Source organism: Carcharodon carcharias, chromosome 28 (assembly GCF_017639515.1).
Source record: "Carcharodon carcharias isolate sCarCar2 chromosome 28, sCarCar2.pri, whole genome shotgun sequence".
NCBI classification, from domain to species: domain Eukaryota; kingdom Metazoa; phylum Chordata; class Chondrichthyes; order Lamniformes; family Lamnidae; genus Carcharodon; species Carcharodon carcharias.
In genome coordinates this window covers 28193157-28218682 of record NC_054494.1, presented here as the reverse complement: position 1 = coordinate 28218682, position 25526 = coordinate 28193157, and the positions used below count along the sequence as shown (strand labels likewise).

The 25526-nt window shown below is 45.4% G+C and overlaps 1 protein-coding gene across 18 annotated transcripts in view; it reads right to left on the bottom strand.

Annotated features, from left to right (window-relative positions):
* The window catches only part of zmiz1a (zinc finger, MIZ-type containing 1a), a 411800-nt gene that overhangs the window by 18873 nt on the left and 367401 nt on the right, over positions 1-25526 (bottom strand). For 12 of the 18 annotated variants that reach the window (XM_041176087.1, XM_041176086.1, XM_041176099.1 and 9 more), the window contains 10 exons: positions 18961-19075; positions 16854-17077; positions 15744-15942; positions 13684-13962; positions 12702-12884; positions 12482-12556; positions 9545-9595; positions 8097-8268; positions 5747-5927; positions 3234-3444 (listed from right to left, as the gene is read on the bottom strand). In XM_041176087.1, coding sequence (XP_041032021.1) covers positions 3234-3444; positions 5747-5927; positions 8097-8268; positions 9545-9595; positions 12482-12556; positions 12702-12884; positions 13684-13962; positions 15744-15942; positions 16854-17077; positions 18961-19075 — 1690 coding nt within the window. The remainder of the gene's footprint in view (positions 1-3233; positions 3445-5746; positions 5928-8096; positions 8269-9544; positions 9596-12481; positions 12557-12701; positions 12885-13683; positions 13963-15743; positions 15943-16853; positions 17078-18960; positions 19076-25526) is intronic. The other 6 variants (XM_041176103.1, XM_041176091.1, XM_041176089.1 and 3 more) reach the window with 5 other exon arrangements.

Below are 25526 nucleotides of genomic sequence, written 5' to 3'. Positions count from 1 at the left end.
GGATAGACAATCATTTCACGCTGCTTTCTCCTGACACATACAGGTGTTAGCAAAGTACAAGTATTGTCATTGCTGCAAATTTCCCTCACCACCAGTGGCCAATTTCAGGCTGCATTGACTTAAGCGGACTAGAGATTATTCTAACCTGACCCTTCAGCTCACTAGACACAGCATAGCAGCAAAATAATATATTGTGCGTGACATGATGTAATGCTCCTTTTATTATAAGACAGCATTATGATCTGACAAGCCATGAGCAATGCCATGCAAAACTTTTGGGTAATTAATAAAAGTCTGGTGTAGAGTGCACATCATGACTCAAATGTGCCGGTCGCATTATTTTCCCAAGAAGCAAGCAAAATAAAAAATGCCACACAACAGCCTTTAATGTCTCCGAGCACATCTCATAAAATTCTTTCCCAGTCCATTTCCCATCTCTGATTCTCTTCACCTGCAACCTACAGGAAACTTAGGCCGGGATTTTCCAGTCCCACCAGCCATGGGACGAGAAATTCCCCTCCCGAAGTCAACGGGCCTTCGTCTGGTCCGTCAAATTTTTCCATCCGGCCTGTGATGATTCCCGATGCGGTCGGGACCAGAAAATCCCGGCCTTAAGAGTTTCCTGCAACCCGCCATCACCAAGGCTTTTGGACGCCCGCTTTTGCCATTTGTCTTTTAAACAAGCTAAGCCAGAATTTTGTGCCAAGCTTCACCCGAAGGCACGCCTAGGCACAGCAGGCAGCGTAAAAAGAGCAAGAAATTTCAGCTGTATGTTTATTGCGCACATACTTACGCCCGCCTCAAATTTCCTTGATCTTTTACACCGGTTCAACTCCTGTGACCAGCTGGGTCTGGGGTCATTATAATGACTGCATTAATGGTGAACTCTCCCCAATTCCACTGATTCAAAAATGGGTTTAAACTGAGGCCTCGAATTTTAGGGGGAACAACAGGGAAGAAGGATGTTTTGTTAAAAAGGTGATTGTGCTTATTTATTCTCACTGAAACCTGCATTGAATTTGCTGGTGCTTTGAATGCATTTTTAAGGAATTAGTATGAGCTACATTGAAATTTGGAAAGCTTCCATGATGGCATTCTTAAAAATCTGCTGTGCTTAAAGTGCATGGACAATGGATGGTTAGATGGCTTAAAAGGGGGAATGCCTGACGTAATTTCTGTGTTTTTCTCAGGATCACAATTGTTTACACAGATTTTCACTTTTCCACCGGTTCTGAGAAGTTGCTGGGAAAGTTCAATGGAAATGGCGGGCAGTAAAATGGCCATAACGATGATTATAAACTACAATGTAATTTCCTTATTCCATTCCCTCCCCCGCCCAGTCGATGCTTGACAGGAAATTCCAGATGGCCGTGACTAGGTAGGAGCCTTGCGTCAGAGTGCTATACAAAGAACGAACACGCGTCAATTGGAGAATTGTAATTTGTTCTATCGGCAGACGGCCAGGGTGGCATTGACCAGCTGAGCAAGTATGGCAGCAGGAAATCCTTCCCTGGGCAGCAGTGTCATTAGCAATAAATTGAGAACTGCGATCGTGAGAACATGCAAATTAGGAGCAGGAGTAGGCCATTCAGCCCCTTGAGCCTGCTCCACCATTCCATAAGATCATGGCTGATTTCATTATGGCCACTTTCCTACCTGCTCCCGAAACCCTTTGACTCTCTTGTTAGTCAAGAATTCATCTACCTCTGCCTTAAAAATATTCATGACCCAGCTTCCACCGCTCTCTGGGAGGGAGAGTTCCAGAGTCATGACCCTCAGAAAAAATTTCTCCTCATCTCTGTCTTAAGTGGGAGACCCTTTATTTTTAAACTGTGTCCCCAGTTCTAGTCTCTTCCACAAGGGGAAATGTCCTTTCAACATCCAAATGGAACAGTTCCCTCAGGATCTTATATGTTTCGATAAGGTCACCTTCCATTCTTCTAAACTCCAATGAATAGATGTCCAACCTTTCCTCATACAGTAACACTGCCGCACCCCAACCCCCATCCCCAATCATTCCAGGAATTAGTCAAGTGAACCTTCTTTGAACTTCTGCTAATGCAATTATGTCCTTCCTTAAATACAGAGACCAAAACTGTAAACAGTGCTCTACATGTGGCCTCACCAATGCTCTGTTCAACTATAGCAAACATCACGACGTTTATATTCTCTACCCCTTGCAACAAACAACATTCCATCACTCACTAGTGCAGAAATATCTGCATTGTGGAAAAAAAACACAACAGGCTTTACTCATTTTTAAATGGTTGACATAATTCGCAAGTATTCAAGTGTATCTATTTTTATTTCTAAGGAAGAATGCCACTGTTTGGCACAGTGAAGGGATGCCACAGCACCATGCGATCCCAACGATGGGGTGCAGCAATCCCTGTCCTAACTCCAGCCGTTTCCCAAGCCCGCAAGCGTCATCAGAAAAAGCGAAAGAACTCCGGAGCCAGTGAGTGTTCTCATGGCCACCTCATGGGGAGAGTTGTTCCTATGGTGGAGCCGATCGCCGCCATTTTAAGGCCCGCCCAGTGTGGCGCGCGGCCGGTAGTGCTCAGTGCTACCTGTGCGGGCGGGGAGAGAGGGGAGAGTCGGGGTCTGCGCTCATCCACGCACGTGTGCAGCAATCTCCCTGAGGCACGGAGCTGCCTCGGGGAGATTGTATAGACAATAAAAAACGTTAATAAATGATGTTAAGATTTATTGAGACATGTCCCCTCATTTGACAGTGTCACAGGACATAGGGACATGTTTGTAAAGGTGGGGAAATTATTTGACTGATTTTTATAAAAGCTGCAGGAAGCCTCGTCCTGCCCATGGATGAGGTTACCTGAAAAGTGTGAAGGCCGCTTGGGTTTTTCGGCTGCCCGCCAACCTTAAGCGCAGTGTCCTTAACTAGCTTAATTACATTCTTAATGGCCGTAATAGGTTGTTGACCTATCGACAGGTGCGCCGCTGACTCCGGTGCGCGCCCGCCGAACGAAATATTGAGATGAGGTGCGATGACATCGGGAGGCGTCATTTTACGTGTCAGCCTGTCGGGCCTACTCCCTGCACACCGACCAGAAGATTCAGCCCCATGTAGCAGCATGTTAAGTGCCATGGGGCAGATTAGCTCCTTGGCCATCCCAGAAGCTTGACAAATGATGCACCAAAAACAAAAAAAAAGGGGGGATTTTATACTAATACACACACTGGAACAAAGTAGCGTAGATTATTATACTTACACAGCAACAAGCAGTGACTGTGATCTGGATGGTGTTCCTTCCTGGCTGGCAAACATGCTTCAGATGCAAAGGCTTGTGAGAAGTCTTGTTGTCACCTCTCTCGATGGTGAGGGGTGTGGCATTCACACTGACCTGAACAGATGCTGGCCAGTTTGTATTCATCTGCCGGTCTTCATGGTGGTAACATTTAAACTGAAGCTCCAAGTCAGACCTGCAACAGATCAAAATTCATTCTCACTACAGAGGTTTCGTGTGCTCGCATTTGTACACAAGGCTGTGGGCCACAGCAGCGTTGCAGTCAGTGCAAAAGAGAACTTGCATTCCAATTTGCCTGCCTCTCCTCCATTGCAGACTCAACCCAATTGGGTCCATTTCGCATCAGCTCCACTTGAAGCAGTTGGAGCTGATGCTGGCCCCAGACCTGAGAACCTTCATTCCCCCTTGCACTGCAGCCAGTATACCAGTCCAGTGTGCCTTTAACCTGAGAAAAATCAACATCTGTACAAGCTCCTCCCAGCTTTCTTCAAAGTCTCCAGTCATCCGGGGAGCGACACTTGCGTTCTGAAAGAAAGCGGAACTCTCTGCTTCCAGTAAAATCTGGCCAGCATCTGATTTTCTTTACTTCTGCCCCTACCTTTCCTGAAACCATGAACTCCCACCAATTCTCACAGGATACAGGCAGTGCCCAGTACATTCCGGATGTGCCCCTTATTCATGTGTAAGCTTAACGTGTGGTCAGTAGGCTGGATAACCTTGAAGGCAGCACAGTTGAGTCCTAGTCTTGAGGGATTGAACCTGCACGTTTCCAAGTCTTTATACCTCAGCTATTCACTAGGTAAATCTTGCTGAGCCACTGGTCTGACCTGGACAAGTACTCTTTAATGCATCTCCTTCGTGTCAGCATAACATCACATCACATTCACATCAGTGAGATAACAAAGAATGGGAGGAATTCCTTCCTCTTCCCCAGTCAATGAAAGCTTTTTTCTTTATTCATTCATGGGATGTGGGCATCATTAGTAAGGTCGCCATTTATTGCCTATTCCCAATTGCTCTTGAAGTGATGTTGGGGAGCTGCCTTCTGTATGTGCTGAAGCTGCTGCCACAGTGCTGGTAGATAGGGAGCTAATATAGCTTTTCTTTGTGAATTCCAGAGGGCAGTTTAAGAGTCAACCACATTGCTGTGGGTCTGGACTCACATAAAGGCCAGGCCGGGTAAGGGTGGCAGCTTTCGTTATTGAACCCAATGCTTCTTACAGGAATCCAGTAGTTTCATAGTCATCATTACTGATTCTAGCTTTTTATTCCAGAATTATTTAATTAACCGAATTTAAATTCCCTATGGTGCCATGGTGGGATTTGAACTCTTGTCTCTGGATCATTAGTGGGCCTCTGAATTACTAGTCCAGTAACATAACTACTATGCTGCTGTACCTCATGGTTAAATGATGTCCATTTAACGAGCAAAATGGTTCTGAAACAAATCCCCCCCACCATATAGTGCTGGAGAATATAGAGAATCAGGCTCAGAGCTTCACTCCTGGCAGCAACCTCAACATTCACACCATTTAAAATATATAGGGGTGAAAGCCTCCGCAAAATGGCAAAACGATTTCACACTCCTTGCTGGCTGTGGGATCTTGCTGTGCGCAAACCTTGACTGTGTTTGCTTACAAAACAATAGTGACTGTACTTCAAAAGCAGGTTACCCTCAAGGGATGGGAAAGGCGCTGTGCAAATTCGCAAGCTGCGATCTCACAGTATAAGTTTAGCATCATGGGATCCACAATCATAAAGTACCCCAATAAATTTATGCGGCTCAAACATTAGCTAATAAAGCTTGGACTGAGTATCTTGCCCCAGTGCCTGGCTTGGCTCAGGTATAGTGCTCTAATTTCAGGGCAGAAGGTTGCAAGTTTAAGCCCGACCCCAAGGGTGGGATCTTACCGCCCTGTTGCGGGGGGAGCAGGGCCATACCACGCAGTGGGCAGTTCAACAGTCGACCGGCTTCGGCGGGACCGGAAAATCCCACTGGTGGCAGGGGCCGGAAAATCCCACCCCAAGGCTCGAACACAGCGTCTAGGCTTTCAATTCAGACCAGCGCTGATGGAGGTGTTTGTCTTTCCAATGAGGCATTAACAAACCGAGGTACCATCTGCTCATTCAGGAAGAATCCGCGGCGCTACTGGAAGAGGAGCAGGGAGTGCCTCTCCGGTGTCTTGGCCAACTTACACCCCTAAGCCAACACCAGTAGAACAGTTTGAAATTTGGCATTCTTGCATTTGTCCTGATGAGCGCAAGGTGAAAAGCTTCGGCAACATGTATCTCTTTTCCGCAATAGAAGAGATTCATTGATCATTTTATCTCCTTGCTGGCTGTGGGATATTGCTGTGCGCGAACGTTTACGGCATTTGTTTACAAAACAATAGTGACTCATACTGCAAAAGCAGGTTACCTCCAAGGGATGAGAAAGGCGCCGTGCAAATGCAAACTATTTCCTTCTTTGCTCTTACCTCCACATTAACGTCTGGTGCACTGACTGCCGCAGGTGGAAGACATGGTTACTGACTGCCAGATTGTGCTCTAGTCGGAAGGGCTCTAACACCACACCGTCTCGGACCGGGAACGTCAGCCGGAGCTCATCGTTGGCTGAGACCAAAGAGGGAGAGAAAGTGTCAACTTTCCCTTTAGCATCTGTGGCACAGTAAAAACGTGGTTTTCATATCATCACCAGAGTTTCATTTTAAGGAAACAATTCCCTCTTTCCCACCCCCAGATTTTGTACATCTCGTCCTAGATGGGAGATTGGAATAGTTTGGGCCAGAGAACTTGATTTGACTCCGCCAATGGCCTTGCAGGAGGTAGAATTTAAGTTGGGATAAGTGGAAAACAATCTTTCTTCCCTTTCCTCTGCTAACCAGTTCCCCGCTCCTCCAATGCCCACTAACCTCACCCCAGGGATATGAAACTTGTCACTAACTGACAAACTTCAAGTTGACTTAACTGATATTTGATTCAATCCACAAATCTTTTGTTTGCAGGTCCATGCACCCGACCAGATCTCAGTTGCAGTTAAATGGAGTGAAGTCTAAAAGCGTGTTTCAGGTTGGAATACGTTATGAAAACAGCCCCGCTGATTTTAAGTAACATTTTAATCCTTTTGAGGAGTGTAAGATCTGTAGTGTTGTATATTGAGTTATAATTATGACAATACTGGACACGAGTCAAAGATATAATGTCAGTATGTCCGGCTGCAGCATGTCCCAGGAATATTCTCATCCTTCCATCCAATGGTATTTTGAATTCTCCTAAATGTGTCACAATTAGTCAGCATGGGAAACCATTCCAGATGCTTCATCTGAAGGAACTTGTTCTGCCCTCAGCCCTGAACGTTACTTTTCACCAGTTTAGATGTAGGGCCTCTGGCCCCAATTTGAAAGCAAAATGAAGGATTTACCTTCAATACATTTTGGGGCAGAGAGCTGATGGAGGAAGCCACTTAATAAATAAAGAAATAGGGAGCAGTTTTTAGTTAATGCAAGCGCACTCCTTGTATGATTTAAAACTGTACAGATACAGGGCGGTGGATATACCAAGACAAAAAGGGACAATGTGATGAAGACTCTGAAAGGATTAACATCACCATCTGTGCAGAAGGTGATGGAACTTGATGCAAACATTCTAACTGTTTATACGATAATATTGCAAGGTATAATTTACAGGCAGTTGCTTTAAAAACAAATTCTACACTTCACAAGCTGGGGCGTCAACAAAACAGACTGACAGCCATCTGCAACGCCTGGCATTCTTTCCTTCTACTGATAGTAACTTATACTAAGGCCAGACAGACCTAACGGTTCAGGAAATTCATGGCACAGGAAACTAATGAACTCAAGAAAGGAGTATTTGTTAACCGGGTATTTGATCACAAGGTGAACAAAACTGTGTGAGAGAAACTAGAATAGCGAAACTCAACTGAAAACACATCCATTAGATTTGCCATTAGGTTTGTTGGATACTTGTCTATTTTAATTTTATGTCTTTCCTGCACACTCTTTGGTGCTCCTCAAATCACACAATGACAAAGGGCACAGGGCATAATCGTAACTTTGGAGCTAAGCCAGTTAAAAGCAAACCCAGCAAAAACACAAAGGAGTTGAGAATGTGGAATGCACATCCCAAGTGGAGGATGGGGACCCATTCCTTCACGGCTTCTGCAACCCCCCCCTAACTTAAAAGGAAATCCTGACTTCCAATGAGAGAAATCTGAAGGAAATTCCCCTCCCTCCCTCTGCTCCCTCATTGATGCAAAGTCAAGCAAGGGGTTCAAAAAGCTGATTGATATTTACTAAGGGATTTCGGATCATGAGATGGAGAAAAGATTTGGAATTGAGAATAGAAGTATACAGCTGGCACTGGCTTATAAATATCAACAGGCCAATATGGGGGCGGGGGGGGGGGTTGGTGGGAACCACTCGAGACCAACACCAGTAATCTCAGGGTGTATTCTCCTACTCATCATAACATCAGGGGAAACTCTGCCGAGATATTGGAAATGTCCAATTCCGCTGTTCCTTTTGCTAAAGTGACAGTGGGAGATCAGGACTCCTCCTGTGGAAACTCCCTTCAATTATCCGATCATGGGTTTTGAAATGGTTGGGAGCCACTCTATGGGCTAAGAATAACATGGCAGCCTTGATGACCATTTAATGTATTCAAGCAGAAAGCCCTTTTGGGAGTTGCTGACCATCCTACGGACACAGGCCTACAAAGCAAGAAGCGGAGATTTGAAGAGTTGGATCCTGGCCTGCATCATGTCACGATCCCAGTTTTAAAAACATTTGACTTTGTCACCCGACTCACTTGGAGGTGGTGGTGGCAAGGAGCTGAGATTGGGCTTGATATCAGGTGGGAATGGTGGCTTTACATCCTGGTTGGGAGACAGGTATGGTGGAATACTGCTTCCTGGAGTCATGGGTGGAGTGGGATTTCCTGGTACAGGCGAATGAGGATAGCTTGCCACAGACCTTGGAGGCTAAAAGAAAGAAGAAGTGATGATTGTACTGAGTACTTCACAGAAATCACATACATTCTCATGTGTCAGATCCATGGCGATTCGAATTCAATAACTGTATCATGCAACAGACATTAATAACTTTTAACCCACTGAAACTATGGTAGAATTTTTGCACCGTTTCCAAAATCTTGTCAACGGTCAATTTTATTCAGTTTTCAGAGAAAGCTCCTTTATTTGGGGGAATCTGTAGAAATGAAACCACCCCTTTATCCCCTTTAACAAAAGCATTCAGAACTGACCTACGGACACTGAGAGCCAACTGGTATCTAATAACACAATCTGTCATAAGGAGGCCCATCCCCATTAATCGCATTCCTTTCATAACATGTCAGCTGTGATGAAGAAACGTTTCAGAATGAGAAAACTCCCACTGCCTGGGAACAGGACAGTGCAAAGACCTGATTCAAAGCACAGCTGGTAGCTCTCAAAAGCTGAGTTTGAACTATTTCTGTATGGACCATGCAACTTCCAGGAACCATAAGTGCTTTGGCTTTGTCTCAGCTGAATGGTTTCATCTTTGTGACATATGGGGTGAGGGGTTGGTGGGGTGGGGGGTTGGGGGTGGGTGGGTGGGTGGGGGTGAAGGTGGGGTTGGAGGGGGGAGGGCAATTTTTTGAAGTTTAAAATTCAATCATTTTTATCTGACTGAATGCCTCACACTGCTCCACTATCCTTTAGGAAGCAAGCTTTTTTTTTTCTCCTTCACGTTTCTCAGTCTTGCAACAACTCTGAGCTTTGTTCCTCATGAGCTTTAAGCTTGCTGTGCTACAAGCTTTTCCTCTTTGCCACATTATCTCTGCAGTCCAACTCCATCTTTCCCGTGATCTCCGAAGTCTGGAACCACTTGCCTCCCTCAATCTTCCCTTGTACAATGTTCAAAGCCTTTGAATCCAGTGACCCCACACCCACCACCCCCTACACTGCCCCGCCCCCTGGTCCTGACCTCCCTCATGGTCATTCCTGCTCTCCTAGGCCCAGTGCCCTCTTTTAAGGACTTTAGCCCTCCACGTATGCTTCCTAATTTTTTTTTTAAAAAGTTCACACTGGAGAAGACAACTCTCAATACACTGCTGGAAATATTAGAATTCAGATACTATGTGGCCTTGTAAAATGTCAGCTATGTAAGTGAACAGATATCAGCTGTCAATTTGCTTAATTAACAAAAAAAAAAAATTTTAGCAGTTTTTTTTTTTAAATGTGTGGAGTAGAATCAGTAAGAACAATGTAATCTTACTTTGGTTTCTTTTCCACTCCCAGCATTTGTGATGGAGAGACAGAGAGGACACTAGTCAGGCAGTCAGCGATCAGAAGAGGATGGGACGTTTCCAATTATTGTGTTCATTAGTAATAAAAAACAGAATTGGCAGGTTTACTGTACTGTAAAAATTTGCTAACTCAACATTGTTATTCCATAGTTAAAGCAAAAGCATTGCTTTCCTCATGTGACATAACCTAGCGTAATATATGTTGCAACATTGAGAAGGCACTGATAACCATATAGCATCAGGCGGCCTATCGTGTTGTTTGAACAGCTTACATAGTCAATGGTGCATTCCCACGTGTTAGGTTGGAGGGTTGTTTTAGAGTTATGCTATTGGAAGGGTGGTTTACCTTCCAAAGGGCGCGGCCATTGTTGGGCACTAAAGATGAGGGAGTTCGGAGACGAGAAATGCTGGAATTGGGTGCAAAGAGAAAACTGTGCCTCAGTTGAATAAAGGGATGACTATGAATCTGGCATCTGAACTATGGGGCCCACCAAGACAGAAGGAAAGGATTAAATTCAGAGAATTTTAGCTGTGGTGCAAAAAGTACCAGTAATACAACTAGACCCAAATAAGTGTCCAAAATACTGTGAACTAAGCACAAACTGAGACAATTTTAGTAACAATGACACATATCCAGGAATAAAAGTCCAACACATACAGAGCAATTAAAGATGAAAGACCAACATTATGGAACAGATACAATGTTATCTGTACCCTCTTTCAATTCTATCCTTCCCCTCTCCGTTGGTTTCCAGTTCATTTCTGATTTCACAATCACTCAAACCACTGTCTAAGTCACTGGAGAACAGTGACGCCCATTTAAGTGACGGATTCATTTACAAGGCTGGTCCCCACAGTGGAAATCCAGTTCATGGATGAAGCGTGCCAGAGGACGGATGCAACAATGGCATGCAAAACGTTAAATAAAAACACTATCAACAGTGATCAGTAGGAAATATTACAAGAAATATAACTAGGACAGAGACACTTTGTACCTACCTGCTGGGGGTTTAGCAAACCGTGGGACAAATATGCCCCCAAGTGATGCAATGGGATGCTTACATAAACATGCAGAGGCTCAAGATATTGTCAGATTGCATTCATAGAAAACGGTTAGTTCTCTCGCATGTGAACATGCAACCCACCAGATGAAAATAAAGTCGCAATGAGAAAAGAAATAGTGAGTTTGATCCATCACGACTGGACATCATTTATACGCATGTAACATGCTTTTAAATGGGAGTCGTGGTGATATGTGACTGCACCTACAAAGGATGGGGGAAGAGGCTGGACTGACACAGCTTGCTGTTTACTGCAATTCTGAGTGGCCAGCATTTCACAGCTCATCATCAAAATTTCAACAGGGTAATATCCCAGGTCAACTGGGTCTAATTCAGGATGAAAATCAGGAGAGATGTGGGAAATTGGTTTGTAAAATTCTCATCTTGAGTTTTAGAAAAACAGCAAGTCACAATGTACCAAATGTGCAAAAAAAAAAGTGGTTTAGCATTTTCAACTGTCTTTGAACTTCAGATGTCCTTCAAACTGTTCATGTCACAAACATTTTTGAAGTAATTAGTGTCACATTGCAGTAAAAATACTCTCAACAGCTTCTAATAAGAGGAGGATGGAGGGGAGCCTTTAATGAAGAGGACTCCCCCTCTGCACTCCACTACAATTCCCCTCCCCCTCAATCTCTACTTTCTCTGCTGGAGGGCTTATTTTTGCCCTTGCTGGAATACTCCCCCAGGTTCCAGCAGCCATTGTACCTCAGCCAAGTGACCATGCTAGAAAACCAGGCGCCGACTTTAATTGGATGGTGGTGGATGGAAGAGGGATCGGGTGCCCGCAAGCTCAAACTGGGTGGTGCACTCAGGATTTGGAAGCCCGGTTAGGCCCCATTATCATGACATTCACCGACCTCATGCCAGTGGGTGGAAGCTAAAGATCACAGGCAGCCTAAGACTGGATGGGATTGGTCTCCAGCGGTGAGGTAGGCGGGGGTCAAGGAGTAATCAAGAGTGAACGGCTAACTTATGAGGCTCAGAGCAGCATCCCTGCCTCACATAAAAATCAAAAACTGGCCCTGGGCTTCTTTCAGCCCACTATCCCGCTTCTGGTGTCTCTGCTCTCCTACTCAGCCTTGAATAGAATTAGCAGACCGCAGACCGGAATTGGAAGCGCGTGTTTTAAAGACCCAATTGCTGCTTTACTTTGGATGTCCAGCTCACCTGCTCATAAGAAGTTAATATCTACCAGAAAGGCAGTGGGCCTTCTTGAATGCACCCTCCTCCAACCCACACCCCGCGCCCCCCCCCCATCCAACCCACACCCCCCAAACCCTGACTGGCTTCCACTGTGGGGGAGAAGTTCCAGTCAACAGCCCCCCCCCACCCCAAGAGTCAGTATAAGCTCTTTGTGACTGAGGGAGGTGGGGGGTGGTATCCCAATCTAGTTTTCACCTGCTGCCTGTACCAGTGACACTTGCAGGAAGAACCAATCAACTGCAACGACGGGGGGGGTGGTGGTGGTAGGTGTGTGCAATCCTGAGGCCAATTACAGCCTCTGGCTGACAATGGATGTTAAGCTGGGGAGTTTGTCTTGTCTGGTGTTGCCCGAGCAAAGTATTTGCACAGGTATACTAGCCCTTGGCTGCCAGTGACTGCTAAAGAACCAATATCATATGTTCTGTCTGCAGTTGCACCATTTACTGTGTTATCCTCGCTCCTCAATCACTCGGTCTGCTTCGCAACAAAGCTCTACAGAAAATAAGCAGTGAAAAACACTCTCCTGTTGTGAAAGAGGTGAAAGGAAATGCAACTACTAGAGTGTTAGGCATGTTGCTGAACTTCAGAAGGTGTGCAACAAGAGTTGGGGGGAGAAGCTTTTCTCCCTCAAGAACTTACCCCATTCAGACTACTTTGACTGTAGGTATAGCCGCTCCCAGCAAAACTGTTGTTCTGTCCATTAAACTGCTCTGCCTGTTGCAGTTAAGGAAAGGGGGAGGATGTGGAAAAAGAAAAGAATGGCGGTCAGCAGTCAATTCAACTCCACTGGGTAAGTAAGAGACACCTCAGGTCAAACACCAAGACACAGCAAATACAAATTAGCAAGATGTGCATTTACCTTGTAGTACTGAGCCATGTTGACCGGAGGCGGTGGGTACTGGCCTGTGTTCTGTTGGCCAGGCATCCTCTGGCCAGGGTAACTGGGCGATGTGATGGGCCTTTGGGGGTTCCCTGTTGGATATTGGCCAGGCTGATTGGCAAACTGGCTGCTTGGTCCATACTGCTGTGCCCCATAGCTCGGCTGCAAAATACAGATCTCCTTATAGTATTTGGGGCCTCTCGTGAATACAAAGTCAGTGTTGACGGACAACTGGCTACTTGAAGGCAGACTGAAGAAACTTAACAATGGCTGCTGCACAAGAAGGCAAACGCAGCGGTGTTCCAATGCTGGCTGCCTTGTGCAAGTTGGCAGGGTTGTTTGAGAGCTCCTGAACTTAGTGGAGTCGGTGATATCTAAGCGGGACACACATTTCCATACAAGAGAGAGCAGACTGCTGACAAACTCAGAGCATGGGGTGATGGGCAGGCAAGATATCAATAACTTCTAACAGGGAAGGGTGGAAGTTGGGGGGTGGAGGGGCGGGGGGTGCGGTGCTGGGGGAAGATGAAAAACAGGATTATTTAAAAGATGTACTCAAAGGCAAATTTATGGGCCAGTTCAGTGATTGAAAAGGTCACAGTAAATGGGGTGTGTTGTTAAGCATTAATAAATATAAACACATTCAATTTGAATGAATCTGTTAGCAATGTTTAAAAATACTCTGATGTGCAATGTTAATTGTCTACTAATAAGTTTTAAATTGTATTCAGGTGGTGAGCATTAACTGGGGATTCACTTGTACTCCTATAAATAGGAACTGATTTAAAATTCTTGTTGCTGGGTTTGGAGATGTATGTTTATAACACATGTCTCTAAATTAACCTTTATAAGGCATGTAAGGATTAGGTTCCTGTCTGTCCTTCACTGCACAGCTAGCTGGGATAGTAGACATAAGCAAATGCCTGTTAACTCTTCAGACCCGTAGTTTAGTTTTACTCACCTCGCCGGGATAAGGCCTTTTCACCCCCTGCATGGGCATCGGCTGAGATGGTCTTGGGCCTGGGTACCCCTGCTGTGCCACTCTCTGGCTGTGGGATGCAAACACCTGATTCATCCCTGGTGGTCTGGGCTGGTTGATGGGCATGGGTGGCCCACTCATGCTGGACGGAGTCATCCCGCCTCCCATCCCTCCTGGGTTCATGTTGCCCTGCATGGATGATGGGCCCCGTGCTCCCTGCTGGCTCATGAACTGATTGTTGTAAGCTTGTGCTGGGCCCATCTGCAAAAGAGAAGAAAGAGCCTTGAGAAAGAAACAGGAAATACTCAGGTGAGAGCTAACGTGCCTTGAAGCCAATGCATGGTGCTGTGAGGGCTTGTATCCTGCGTTGTGGTTGCAGTGACTGTGGTACAAATCCGAGTCACAGCTCAGCTTGGTGAACAGTTTGTCCCTGGAGAGGGAGCATGTGGTATCTGCCCCTCTGAGGCCTTCCACAAGCGAGGGCGCCAGAGGAACTGGGGTGTAGAACCAGCAGCAGGAACAACATTATGTTTTAATTTGATCATTTTCCTTCGCTTTTGCTAATACCGTGGGGCTTATTGCCTTTGAAACGGGGCACTTGGGTTAACATATTCTCTTTTAATGACACCCACGCCTTCCTAATTAGCATTGTATGAAACAGGTAGACCCAATGTGTAAGCTGCTATCTCACCTGTGCCTGCTGTGGCTCAGTGGAAGGCACTGTTGCCTCAGAGTCAGGAGAACGTGGTTCAGATCTCACCCCAAGGGCTGGAGAACATAATCTAGGCTGACACTTGCAGTGCAGTGCAGATGGAGCACGGCACTGTTGGAGGTGCCACCTCTCAGATGAGATCCATCAATATCACAAAATATTCAATATCTAGTAATTTATCTCGTTGCAGCGTGCAATTTGGCTGCCTCCTTTCCAAAATTGAAACAGTCTTGCCAAAGATCCACGCACAGGAATATGACATTTGACCCGACAGGGCAATGCTGGCATTTGTGTCACATACAGGCCTAATCCTCAACCCCTCTTCATCTAACCTCATCAACAATATGTAAGGGGTTGGTAGCATTGTGATTATGGTACTGGACTATTAATGCAAAGGCCTGGATTAATGATCTGGAGTCATGAGTTCAAATCCCACCACAACAGATGAGGAATTCAATAAATCAGGAATAAAAGGCTAGTCTCAGTATGGCCTGGCCTATATGTGACTCCAGGCCCACAGCAATATGAAATGGTCTGGCGAGCTACTCATCTGTATTCAACATGAATCATCATCAAAACAAAAACAGAATTACCTGGAAAAACTCAGCAGGTCTGGCAGCATCGGCGGAGAAGAAAAGAGTTGACGTTTCGAGTCCTCATGACCCTTCGACAGAACTAGGCTGTATATTGAATATTTTGTGATATTGATGGATCTCATCTGAGAGGTGGCACCTCCAATAGTGCCGTGCTCCATCTGCAATGCACTGGAAGTGTCAGCCTAGATCTAGTTCTGTTGAAGGGTCATGAGGACTCGAAACGTCAACTCTTTTCTTCTCCACCGATGCTGCCAGACCTGCTGAGTTTTTCCGGGTAATTCTGTTTTTGTTTTGGATTTCCAGCATCCACATTTTTTTTGTTTTTATGAATCATCATCACCTTCTCAAGAGCAATTAGGGTGCATAGTAAATGCACACATACCATGAATGAATAAATAAAACCTATTCTTCTATTCCTGTCTCCCTCATGCACCTATCTAGCCTCTCCTTGAATGCATCCAGGCTATTTGCCTTATGTAGCGAGTTCCACCTTCTAACCTCTCTCTGGGCAAAGACGTTTCCCCTGAAGTGACTACGATTCAAAAGTCTCGACTAAAGCACTCGAGGTGTCCTGCAGCTGTGAAAGGCGCTATAGAAGTGCAAGTTTGTTCTTTGAAAGCACCAATGCATCGCCATAGTAACACACCACAATACCATGACCATTAGACACTCAACAAATGGATCTATGAGGAGTAAACAAGAGTTGGCTTCTTACAACGAAGATGGAGCCTTACCGGGCCATACTGGTTCATCTCCTGGTTCTGTTTCTCTTGCAGGGCAGCCACTGTGGCGGTCGCTGTCGCTGTCGCTGTTGCTGCAGCAGCTGCAACTGCTGCTGCTGCCGCTGCGGCAGCTGGCTGGGTAAAATCTGTTGGCGGCCTGCTGTGTGGAGGAATGCCCATGGAGCCAGGGGCATTGGGACCACCAGGGTAACTGGAAGAGAGTGGAAAAGAAACAGCATCCAGTTAGACATCATTCCTCGCAACAATACATATATATTTAAAAAAAAAGCAGAATTGAAGCCATGGGACACATTTATAGTTACACTTCTCTCTGCAGTTTTAAAAGGGGTCTGGCATAAACCACAATACTAAACTGCATGAGCAATAAAACAGTATTAAAACGTGTCGGGGATGCACTGTGCTATACACAAAGTCAAAGGGCAGAGGTTAGTGCTCGAGATTTTCTACATGTGAGGAGGTGGTGAGCAGAGGTCAGCTCGTCTTTGGAAGGAGGGAGTTAAGAATCAGACTAGACTGTGCGCTTTCCAGTGCCCAGTAACGTATGAGTTGCCTCCTTGGCTACAGAGTGATGGGTTGCCTGGTGAGAGGGGCAGGGAAGGAACGATTTGTTTCTACGTGTGTGGAAGCAGAGAGTGAAGGTTTTGACGTTTTTTTATGTAGGGGTGAAAGAGACGAGACAGGTTGGACTCGGGAAGCCTCCGGCGCGCACACTGCAGTCTGGGAAATAGCCACTTGTTGGTCGCTTGGCTGCAGAAGGTCATCCAGTTAGATGGACAAAAAAGTGAAAGTGGGAGTTTTTAAACCAACATTCCAAATGAAAACAGGAGGCCAAAAGATAAAAAAAAAATTAAACAGGAGCATTGGGATGTGTGAAAATTATACAAGTTGGGATGTTTGGAAATATAAGCACAAATCCTCTCCATGTCATCGACTGAATGTTCTTCAGCCACCTCCACACGCTCCCATTGTTCAAGTCTGGAATAATGACCACTTGCTTCTGCTTCGGTGCTTTGCCAGCTCAGTATTGTATCGCACGCGCTCCTCCAGAATCCTGGAAGTAGCCTTCCTCATGTTGAGACACCAACAGCACATGGGCTTTACCTGCTACCAAAGTTGCCACTTCCAGGGTAGTTAGGCCGCCCGTACATGCCTTGCTGCATGTACGCCTGGTTGGAACCACCCTTGCCGGCTGAGAACTGCTGTTGCTGACTGGCAAACTGAGGCGAGTTTATCCCAGGATTGTTTGCTGACATCCCAGAGCCCATTGGGTTGCCTCCTGGAGTCATGGGGTTATTGGCATTGGCCATTGGATTTCCCAGCACCTGCTTGCAGGAAGAGAAAGTAACTTTACTACAAGGTACTGGAAAATGAGACAGAAAAGCATCTAGTTTCTGTGCAGGACCGCTAACAAAGACGAAGAATGGTGGCATAGTGGGAATGTCACTGGATGAGTAACCCAGAGGGCCCAGGCTAACGCTTTGGGGACTTGGGTTCAAATCCCATCGCTGGCGGAATTTAAATTCAATGAATAAATATAGAATTGAAAGCCGGTCTCAATAATGGCGAGCATGAAACTATCAACGGGTGTTAGAAGCCCATCTGGTCCACTCATGTCCCTTTAGGGAAGGGAATCTGCCATCCTTACCCAGTCTGGCCTACATGCAACTCCAGGCCCACAGCAATGTGGTTGACTCTTAACAGGTCTCCAAAATGGCCACTCAAGCCACTCAGTTCAAAGGCAATTGGGGACGGGCAACAAATGCTGGCCTTGCCAGCGATGCCCATATCCCATGAAAGAATAAAGAAGTAAAAACATACTTTGTAATGTCCCTTAGCTTCTCAGCGAGATTCCAAGATTTGGTGAGTTGCAATGCAATCAACTTATTTCAGGCTTCTCTTTTAAACTGGCAATCTCTCCCATTGCAGGTAGCTCACCAATCATTCCTCCTGGCCTGACTATGAAACACCTTTCGACATGTGAGTGCACATAAATGCCCAATGTCAGCCTTTTCTCTTCCTGTCTCAATGGGCACAATATATTTTATAGCCGCATGGATCTTTACAAACCTAATTCTTTCAAGGGAATTTAAGTGGCAGGATATGAGTCAAAGAATTTCCTCCCCCCCAACCTCTGTCCTGAAGGCACAGACTCATAAAATTAAAGGAATTACAGCAGAGTGGGCTATCCAGCCCTTTGTCCCTGTGTTGGTTCTTAACTGGAGCTATCTGCTCTAATCCCATTCCCCTTCCTGCTTCATTTCATATTCTTCCTTTCCAAATACTTGTACAATACTCTTTAAAATAATACACTCTCAATAGACACCTGTGGTAAAGCATTCCACTTTTGATAACCCTCTGCATGAAAAGGTTTCTTCAAACTTCATTCTTCTAGTGTTAACCCAAATTGAAACAAGAAGAAATGGTTTTCACACAAAATTTCTCAATTTTGAAAATCTTTGTTACCCACACCCACCTCCACTCCTCCACCTCCCACTCCCCACCACCTTAGTCTTCTCTGTTCCTCATAATTATAACTTCTCATCTCCCGGTATCACTCTAGTGAATCTTAGCTGTACCTTTTCCATGTTTTAAATGGCCTTCCAATCATGAAGTGGCCACAATGGAATGCATTACCCCAATGCAGACCAACAAGTTTCATATACAAACTCAACATCACTCCCTTGCTTTTATTTTCATGTATATAACATGGATTCTCACCCCAGTACATCTGGGGTTTGCCTCCAGATGATGTCCTCTAGAACAACACTGAAATGTTGAGTTTTCGTGTGCGCCCCCGATACAGCGAGCCATTGGCAGGTCATTGAACCTCATAGCTGTCCCGAGCCTGTTCGTGCCAAACGTCCACTGAATTGTTTTTCCAACACTGGGGTGTAACGGGAACTTCAGCTGATTTTCAGGACCCTGAAACCAATTCTCGACTCCCTACTGCTAACCTGGTTGAGGTTAGCCAACTCAATCCAGAGAGAAGCCAAGCTCATGTCCCTCTTGCTCATCGTGCCTTGTCCTGCGTTTACCAGCTGAGTCACTGGTGGAGTTTGGAGGTTGGTTTTCAGCTGCTTCAGAGTTCTGGGCCGCCAGAATTTAATGCAACTATATTGCAAACAATTGTTATATATGATTTTTCAAACAGTTTAATTTATTACTTGCCTTGTAGATTGCCTGAGATACATTATGGAACTGACATTACCTGGCTTTGTGATGTGTTGGTGACTCCCCAAACAGTTGTAACTACTGACAACGACCCTGGTGGTTGACTCGTGTTTTGCTGCCAAGGGACAGGGTCATAGGTGAATGACCCATCGCTGCATGAGAGAGAGAGAGAGAAACAATTACTGCAAGGTAATTTGTCCACTCAAACCTACATCATTCCCTACAGCCATACAGGGTCAGAATTTGGAACTTCCTTAAAAACAGTCCTTAAAATGAATGGATATGCTAAGTAGTTTGAACAAACTGTGCTGAGCTCAAGTTGTGCTGGCACAGCCCAAGGTGAATTGGAGATTCATTGTTGAAGACAGTTTCCGTATGTTGGCGGGTCCTCAGAACGGTCAGGTTTAAAATAAACGGCAGGAAATGGCTGGCTTCCTTTGAAATACTTTTGACACATTGAAGTTTGCTGGCTTGACCCATGAAACAAGACAGATATTTCAGCAGATCACCCATGGCAATCTCCACACTAAGTTGAATGCTAAGGGGTTGTATTTAGGGCAGTAGGAGTATTTCAAGTGAAATAGCAGCAGAGGGAAAGTTATTAAAGGAATATCCATTCATAAGTTACGGTTAAATACAGTCACAGTTAAAATGGTTCACAAAAAGAAAGGATGTAGAGGCTATTCGTCCATTGGGTTCAGCTATCCAGAATGACCCTTAAAGTCCTCATTCAACTGGTTCTTAAAAGATTCCAAAGTTTTAGTTTCCACTGCTTTCCCCGGAAATTCATTCTGTATGTTGATTATTCTTCATGTGATGAAGAATTTCATGGCATCTCTCCTACATTCACTATTTCTTCGTTTGAACTATCCTCCTTTCACAAGTTAATATCCTGAATTTGCTATTTCCATTGTCTTAACTATCTTAAGATATCTTTAAAAATGGTCTCTCAAATGCCTGCATTCCAGGTTAAAAAGTCCAACTTTCTCCAGTCGATCCTCATCAGATTGTTGACATGAGATGTCAACTTTCCAGTGTTTGAATGTTTCCCCTGTGTCTCAGTGATGAGAAATGGGCACTGTACTCCAAGTGAGTCCTGACTAGAGCACTATACACCGTTCACTATGTTGACTGCGTAGTTCAGCCTTTATTGGTTTTGCTGGTTGAAGCTCTGCTTTGGTTGGACTTGATGAGTCTATTAAGCCTCCAAAATTTCTCTTGAATTCATCTGTTGTTATTTCAACACCATTCATGGACTAAATGCATTGCTTAATTTTTTCTTCCTGCATGCAGTCAGTACCTGAAGTTGACCAACAATAAAATCATCTCCATTGTTCTTCTCACCTCCTTATCTCGCCCAACCCATTCTGTAATCTTGGAGTTACCTGCTTGATGCCTACCCTAACGTTGTACCACCTGCACACTTTGTGTTGGGGTTCTGAATTCAATTCATCCATGTAAATGAGAAATAGTGATGTTTGATGTGGGTTCTCAGCTCCACAGGCCACTGATTGCAGGAAGGGAGAAGGGGATTAAGGAAACTATCAGGGCTTGTCAGTGACATAGAGGTGTGGAAGCGGGTGTCATGGTGACAGAGGCTGCATTAACAAGAGGCAGGTGGCAGAATAATGCAGCTTTTGAGGAGGGGTGTGGGGAGAGGAACATGTGGTATGGCATGAGAAAGAGCACAGATGAAGGGTGAAGCAATGGGGGTAAGCCGGGAGGGAATGGGCGATCGGGTATGAGGCAAAGCCAACGGAAGGTAGGGCAGGATAGAGGTGCCAAGGGTGTACTCCACTGAACTGACAGTCTAGATTATGTGCTCATGTCTTTGGAGTGAGACTTGAACCCATGACCTTCTGAGTTTAAGGTGAGAATGTTACCACTGAGCCACGCCTGACACCTAGGAGAGACCGAGAAAAACAGCAACATGAGCAAGACACAGGAAGGCCCAGAGAGAGATTCCATCCTCCAAATTAACATGAGCAATGCATATAACCAGGCACACACGTATATCAATTGTCGCACAGAGAAGAATCTATTGTTCTATGTCTGAGGTAAATGTGCACCTGATAGAAAATAAGACCCTTCATCCCTCATGCTACACATAGAAAAGTTGAGTTTGGTCTAATTGTGACCACCGGGGATCTTCAGCTACTTTGTCCGGTTGACAGGAAGTTGCCTGTGGCAGGGCCCTTTTCTGTGTCACCAGCGTCGACAAAGCACTCAGCAACAGCCCCGGGTGTATTCTGAGCCAGCAGCTGCTCAAAGATAACTCCCAGATTTATTGCTAATAAGGAACCACAACATTACAAGCTAGCAGCCACTCCACCCCACAAAAGAACAATAAAGCTGAACCTGTTGGCAAGAAGATTATACATTTCAGGGATGTGTTAATTATATCGGTAATAAAATGCTCCATTAATCAACAGCACTCGTGTGCATGCACACACGAGCCACTGGATAGTGAGTAGGAGAGGATGATTGTCTGAGTTTCGCTTCCCATGTCTGAAGGTTAAATGAAGCACCTCTATAAACTGTGACCTGGCTGCAATCTCCTAACTCTGTGCAGACATAACAGGTGCAGCCTCCTCTGAATTTGTTATTTTTTTTTGTTTGACTGTGTGTTTCACAGCTTATAAGAGATGCAAGTGGAGAGAGAATAGAACAAAGGCTCGGCTGAAATGGTCTGTTATTTCATGCAGCACGACAGCTGAATAAAAAGACAATTTTGAAAGACTTAATAAACTCATAGATGTGTCCTTCGGAAACCATTCAGCAATAATAATGGGAGGCATTATTCAGAAGTAGCTCAACAGACCAGGAGGTTGGTGCCTCAATAAGCTTTGCCAGTTGCATTAATAAAAAAATTAACAGACTCATCCAGCTAATTAACAGCAGCAATCCCATTTTACAATCTTCTCAAAATAATGTTGCTTTATAAATATCTCAAAGTCTGTTCTCAGCAATGTTTGTATTAATGGATATTATACCTTATACATTTGGAGTGGTGTAAACTGACATTCCCCTACATTCTGTACTCAGCATATCATCAGGTTAACTGTAACCCTCTGCACTGTTCCCAAAGATGTGCCTCCATTTTCATCACCAAACATCGCCTGGACACTATGGGTATCTATGGCCCTGTGCAGTAAATCATGGGTATCATTCTACCTTCTCTCCTGCGCTCAAGTTACACCAGCTTCACGGCTGCTAATGAAACATGATATCACTGCTGAGATCCAAGCTTGGTCACAGTAATCAGGAAACCACCCACAGTACCAGAGATCACCAACAGGGATCATCAGATCAAAAACGGTCCCAGAGGTCAGATTGCAAGCAGTCTCAAGAGATCAGCAGGTCACAAACAGTCTCAAAGATCAGCCCCAGAGATCAGCAGATCGCAAACAGTCCCAGAGATCAGATCATGAGCAGTCTCAAGAAATCAGCAGATCACAAATAATCCCAAGAGATAAGCAGATAAGCAGATGAGAGGCACCCTCTACATGGTCATAAACCGACACCCAGCCGCCTAAAGTCAAGGAAGAGCTTCATGAACAGTGTTGTTCCACTACATTCAACCCCATCTGAAGCCCGCATCGCTTTGTGGAAAGACCAGCTCACCAGTCTCAAACAAACCCCAGCAATGGAAATTCTACCAGATGAAAGCCTCCCCCCAGGAGCTAATTGCAACCGGGCAACCTGGAAGTGCCTTAACAGACTTAAGACTGGTGTAGGTCGTTCAAAGGTGCCACTAAGCAAATGGGGATATACAACATGCCCGACAACTTGTGAATGTGGAACTGAGCCACAGACTATGCAACATCTCCTGCAATGCCTATCACTAAAGGAACCCTGCACTGTTGCAGATCTTGCCGAATTCAACAACAAGGTGCAAAAATGTGTCCAGTTCTGGCTGGGCCATGTATAGACTGTCCATGGACATGATAAGAAGCAGCAGATCACAAACAGTCCCGAGAGATCAGCAGATCACAAACAGTCCCGAGAGATCAGCAGATCACAGACAGTCCTGAGAGATCAGCAGATCAGACAGTCCTGAGAGATCAGCAGATCACAAACAGTCCTAAGAGATCGATCAGATCTCAAGCAGTCCCAGAGATCAAATCAGATCAGCAGATCACAGGCAACCAAAGATCAGCAGATCACAGACAGCCACAGAGATCAGCAGATCACAGACAGCCACAGAGATCAGCAGATCACAGACAGCCACAGAGATCGGCAGATCACAGACAGCCCCAAGAGATCAGCAGATCATAAACAGCCCAAAGAGATCAGCAGATCACAAGCAGTCCCAAGAGATAAGCAGATCACAGGCAGTCCAAGAGATCAGCAGATCAAAACCAGTCAGTCCTAAAGAGATCAGCAGATCACAAACAATCCCAGAGATCAGATCAGATCAGCAGATCACAGAGAGCCACAGAGATCAGCAGATCACAGACAGTCACAGAGATTAGCAGATCACAGGCAGCCACAGAGATCAGCAGATCTCAAGAAGACCCAAGAGATCATATAAGATCAGCAGATCACAAACAGTCCCAAGAGATCAGATAAGATCAGCAGATCACAAACAGTCCCATAGATCGGATCAGATCAGCAGATCATAAACAGCCCAAAGAGATCAGCAGATCACAAACAGTCCCCAAAGATCAGCATATCACAAACTGTCACAAGAGATCAGCAGATCACAAACTGTCACAAGAGATCAGCAGATCACAAACAGCCCCCGTGATCAGATCACAAACAGTCGCAAGAGATCGGCAGATCACATAGTTCCAGAGATCATCAGATCACAAGCAGTCCAAGAGATCAGCAGATCACATGCAGTCCCAGAGATCATCAGATCACAAGCAGTCCCAAGAGATCAGATCACAAACAGTCCCTTGGATCAGATCAGCAGATCACAGACAGCCAGAGATCAGCAGATCACAGACAGCCCCAAGAGATCAGAAGATCACAAACAGTCCCAAGAGATCAGCAGATCACAGACAGCCCCAAGAGATCAGCAGATCACAGACAGCCCCAAGAGATCAGCAGATCACAGACAGTCCCAAGAGATCAGCAGATCACAGACAGTCCCAAGAGATCAGCAGATCAGACAGTCCCAAGAGATCAGCAGATCACAGACAGTCCCAGAGATAGCAGATCACAAGCAGTTCAAGAGTTCAGCAGATCAGAAATAGTCCCAAGAGATCAGCAGATCTCAAGCAGCCTCAAGAGATCAGCAGATCACACAGTCCTAAGAGATCAGCAGATCTCAAGCAGTCTCAATAGATCAGATAAGATCAGCAGATCACAGGCATTCACATAGATCAGCAGATCACAAACAATCCCCAGAGATCAGATCAGCAGATCACAGGCAGCCACAGAGATCAGCAGATCACAAACAGTCCCAAGAGAACACATCACAAACTGTCCCAAAAGATCAGCAGATCACAAACTGTCCCAAAAGATCAGATCACAAACAGTCACAAGAGATCCACAGCCCTCAGACAGTCCCAGAGATCAGCAGATCATAAGCAGTCCCAGAGATCAGCAGATCACAGACAGCCACAGAGATCAGCAGATCACGAGCTGTCCAAGAGATCAGCAGATCACAAACAGTCCCAAGAGATCGGCAGATCACAAACAGTCCCAGAGATCAGCAGATCACCAGCAGTCCAAGAGATCAGCAGATCACAAACAGTCCCAATAGATCAGCAGATCACAAACAGTCCAAATTGATCAGCAGATCTCAAGCTGTCCCAAGAGATCAGCAGATCTCAAGCAGTCCCAAGAGATCAGCAGATCACAAACAGTTCCAAGAGATCAGCAGATCGCAAACAGTTCCAAGAGATCAGCAGATCGCAAACAGTCCCAGAGATCAGATCATGAGCAGTCTCAAGAAATCAGCAGATCACAAATAATCCCAAGAGATAAGCTGATAAGCAGATGAGAGGCACCCTCTACATGGTCATAAACCGACACCCAGCCGCTAAAGTCAAGGAAGAGCTTCATGAACAGTGTTGTTCCACTACATTCAACCCCATCTGAAGCCCGCATCGCTTTGTGGAAAGACCAGCTCACCAGTCTCAAACAAACCCCAGCAATGGAAATTCTACCAGATGAAAGCCTTCCCCCAGGAGCTAATTGCAACCGGGCAACCTGGAAGTGCCTTAACAGACTTAGGACTGGTGTAGGTCGTTCAAAGGTGCCACTAAGCAAATGGGGATATACAACCTGCCCGATAACTTGTGAATGTGGAACTGAGCCACAGACTATGCAACACCTCCTGCAATGCCTATCACTAGAGGAACCCTGCACTGTTGCAGATCTTGCCGAATTCAACAACAAGGTGCAAAAATGTGTCCAGTTCTGGCTGGGCCATGTATAGACTGTCCATGGACACGATAAGAAGCAGCAGATCACAAACAGTCCCAAGAGATCAGCAGATCACAAACAGTCCCAAAAGATCAGCAGATCACACAGTCCTGAGAGATCAGCAGATCACAAACAGTCCCAAGAGATCAGCAGATCACAAACAGTCTCAAGAGATCGATCAGCAGATCTCAAGCAGTCCTAAGAGATCAGCAGATCAGAAACAGT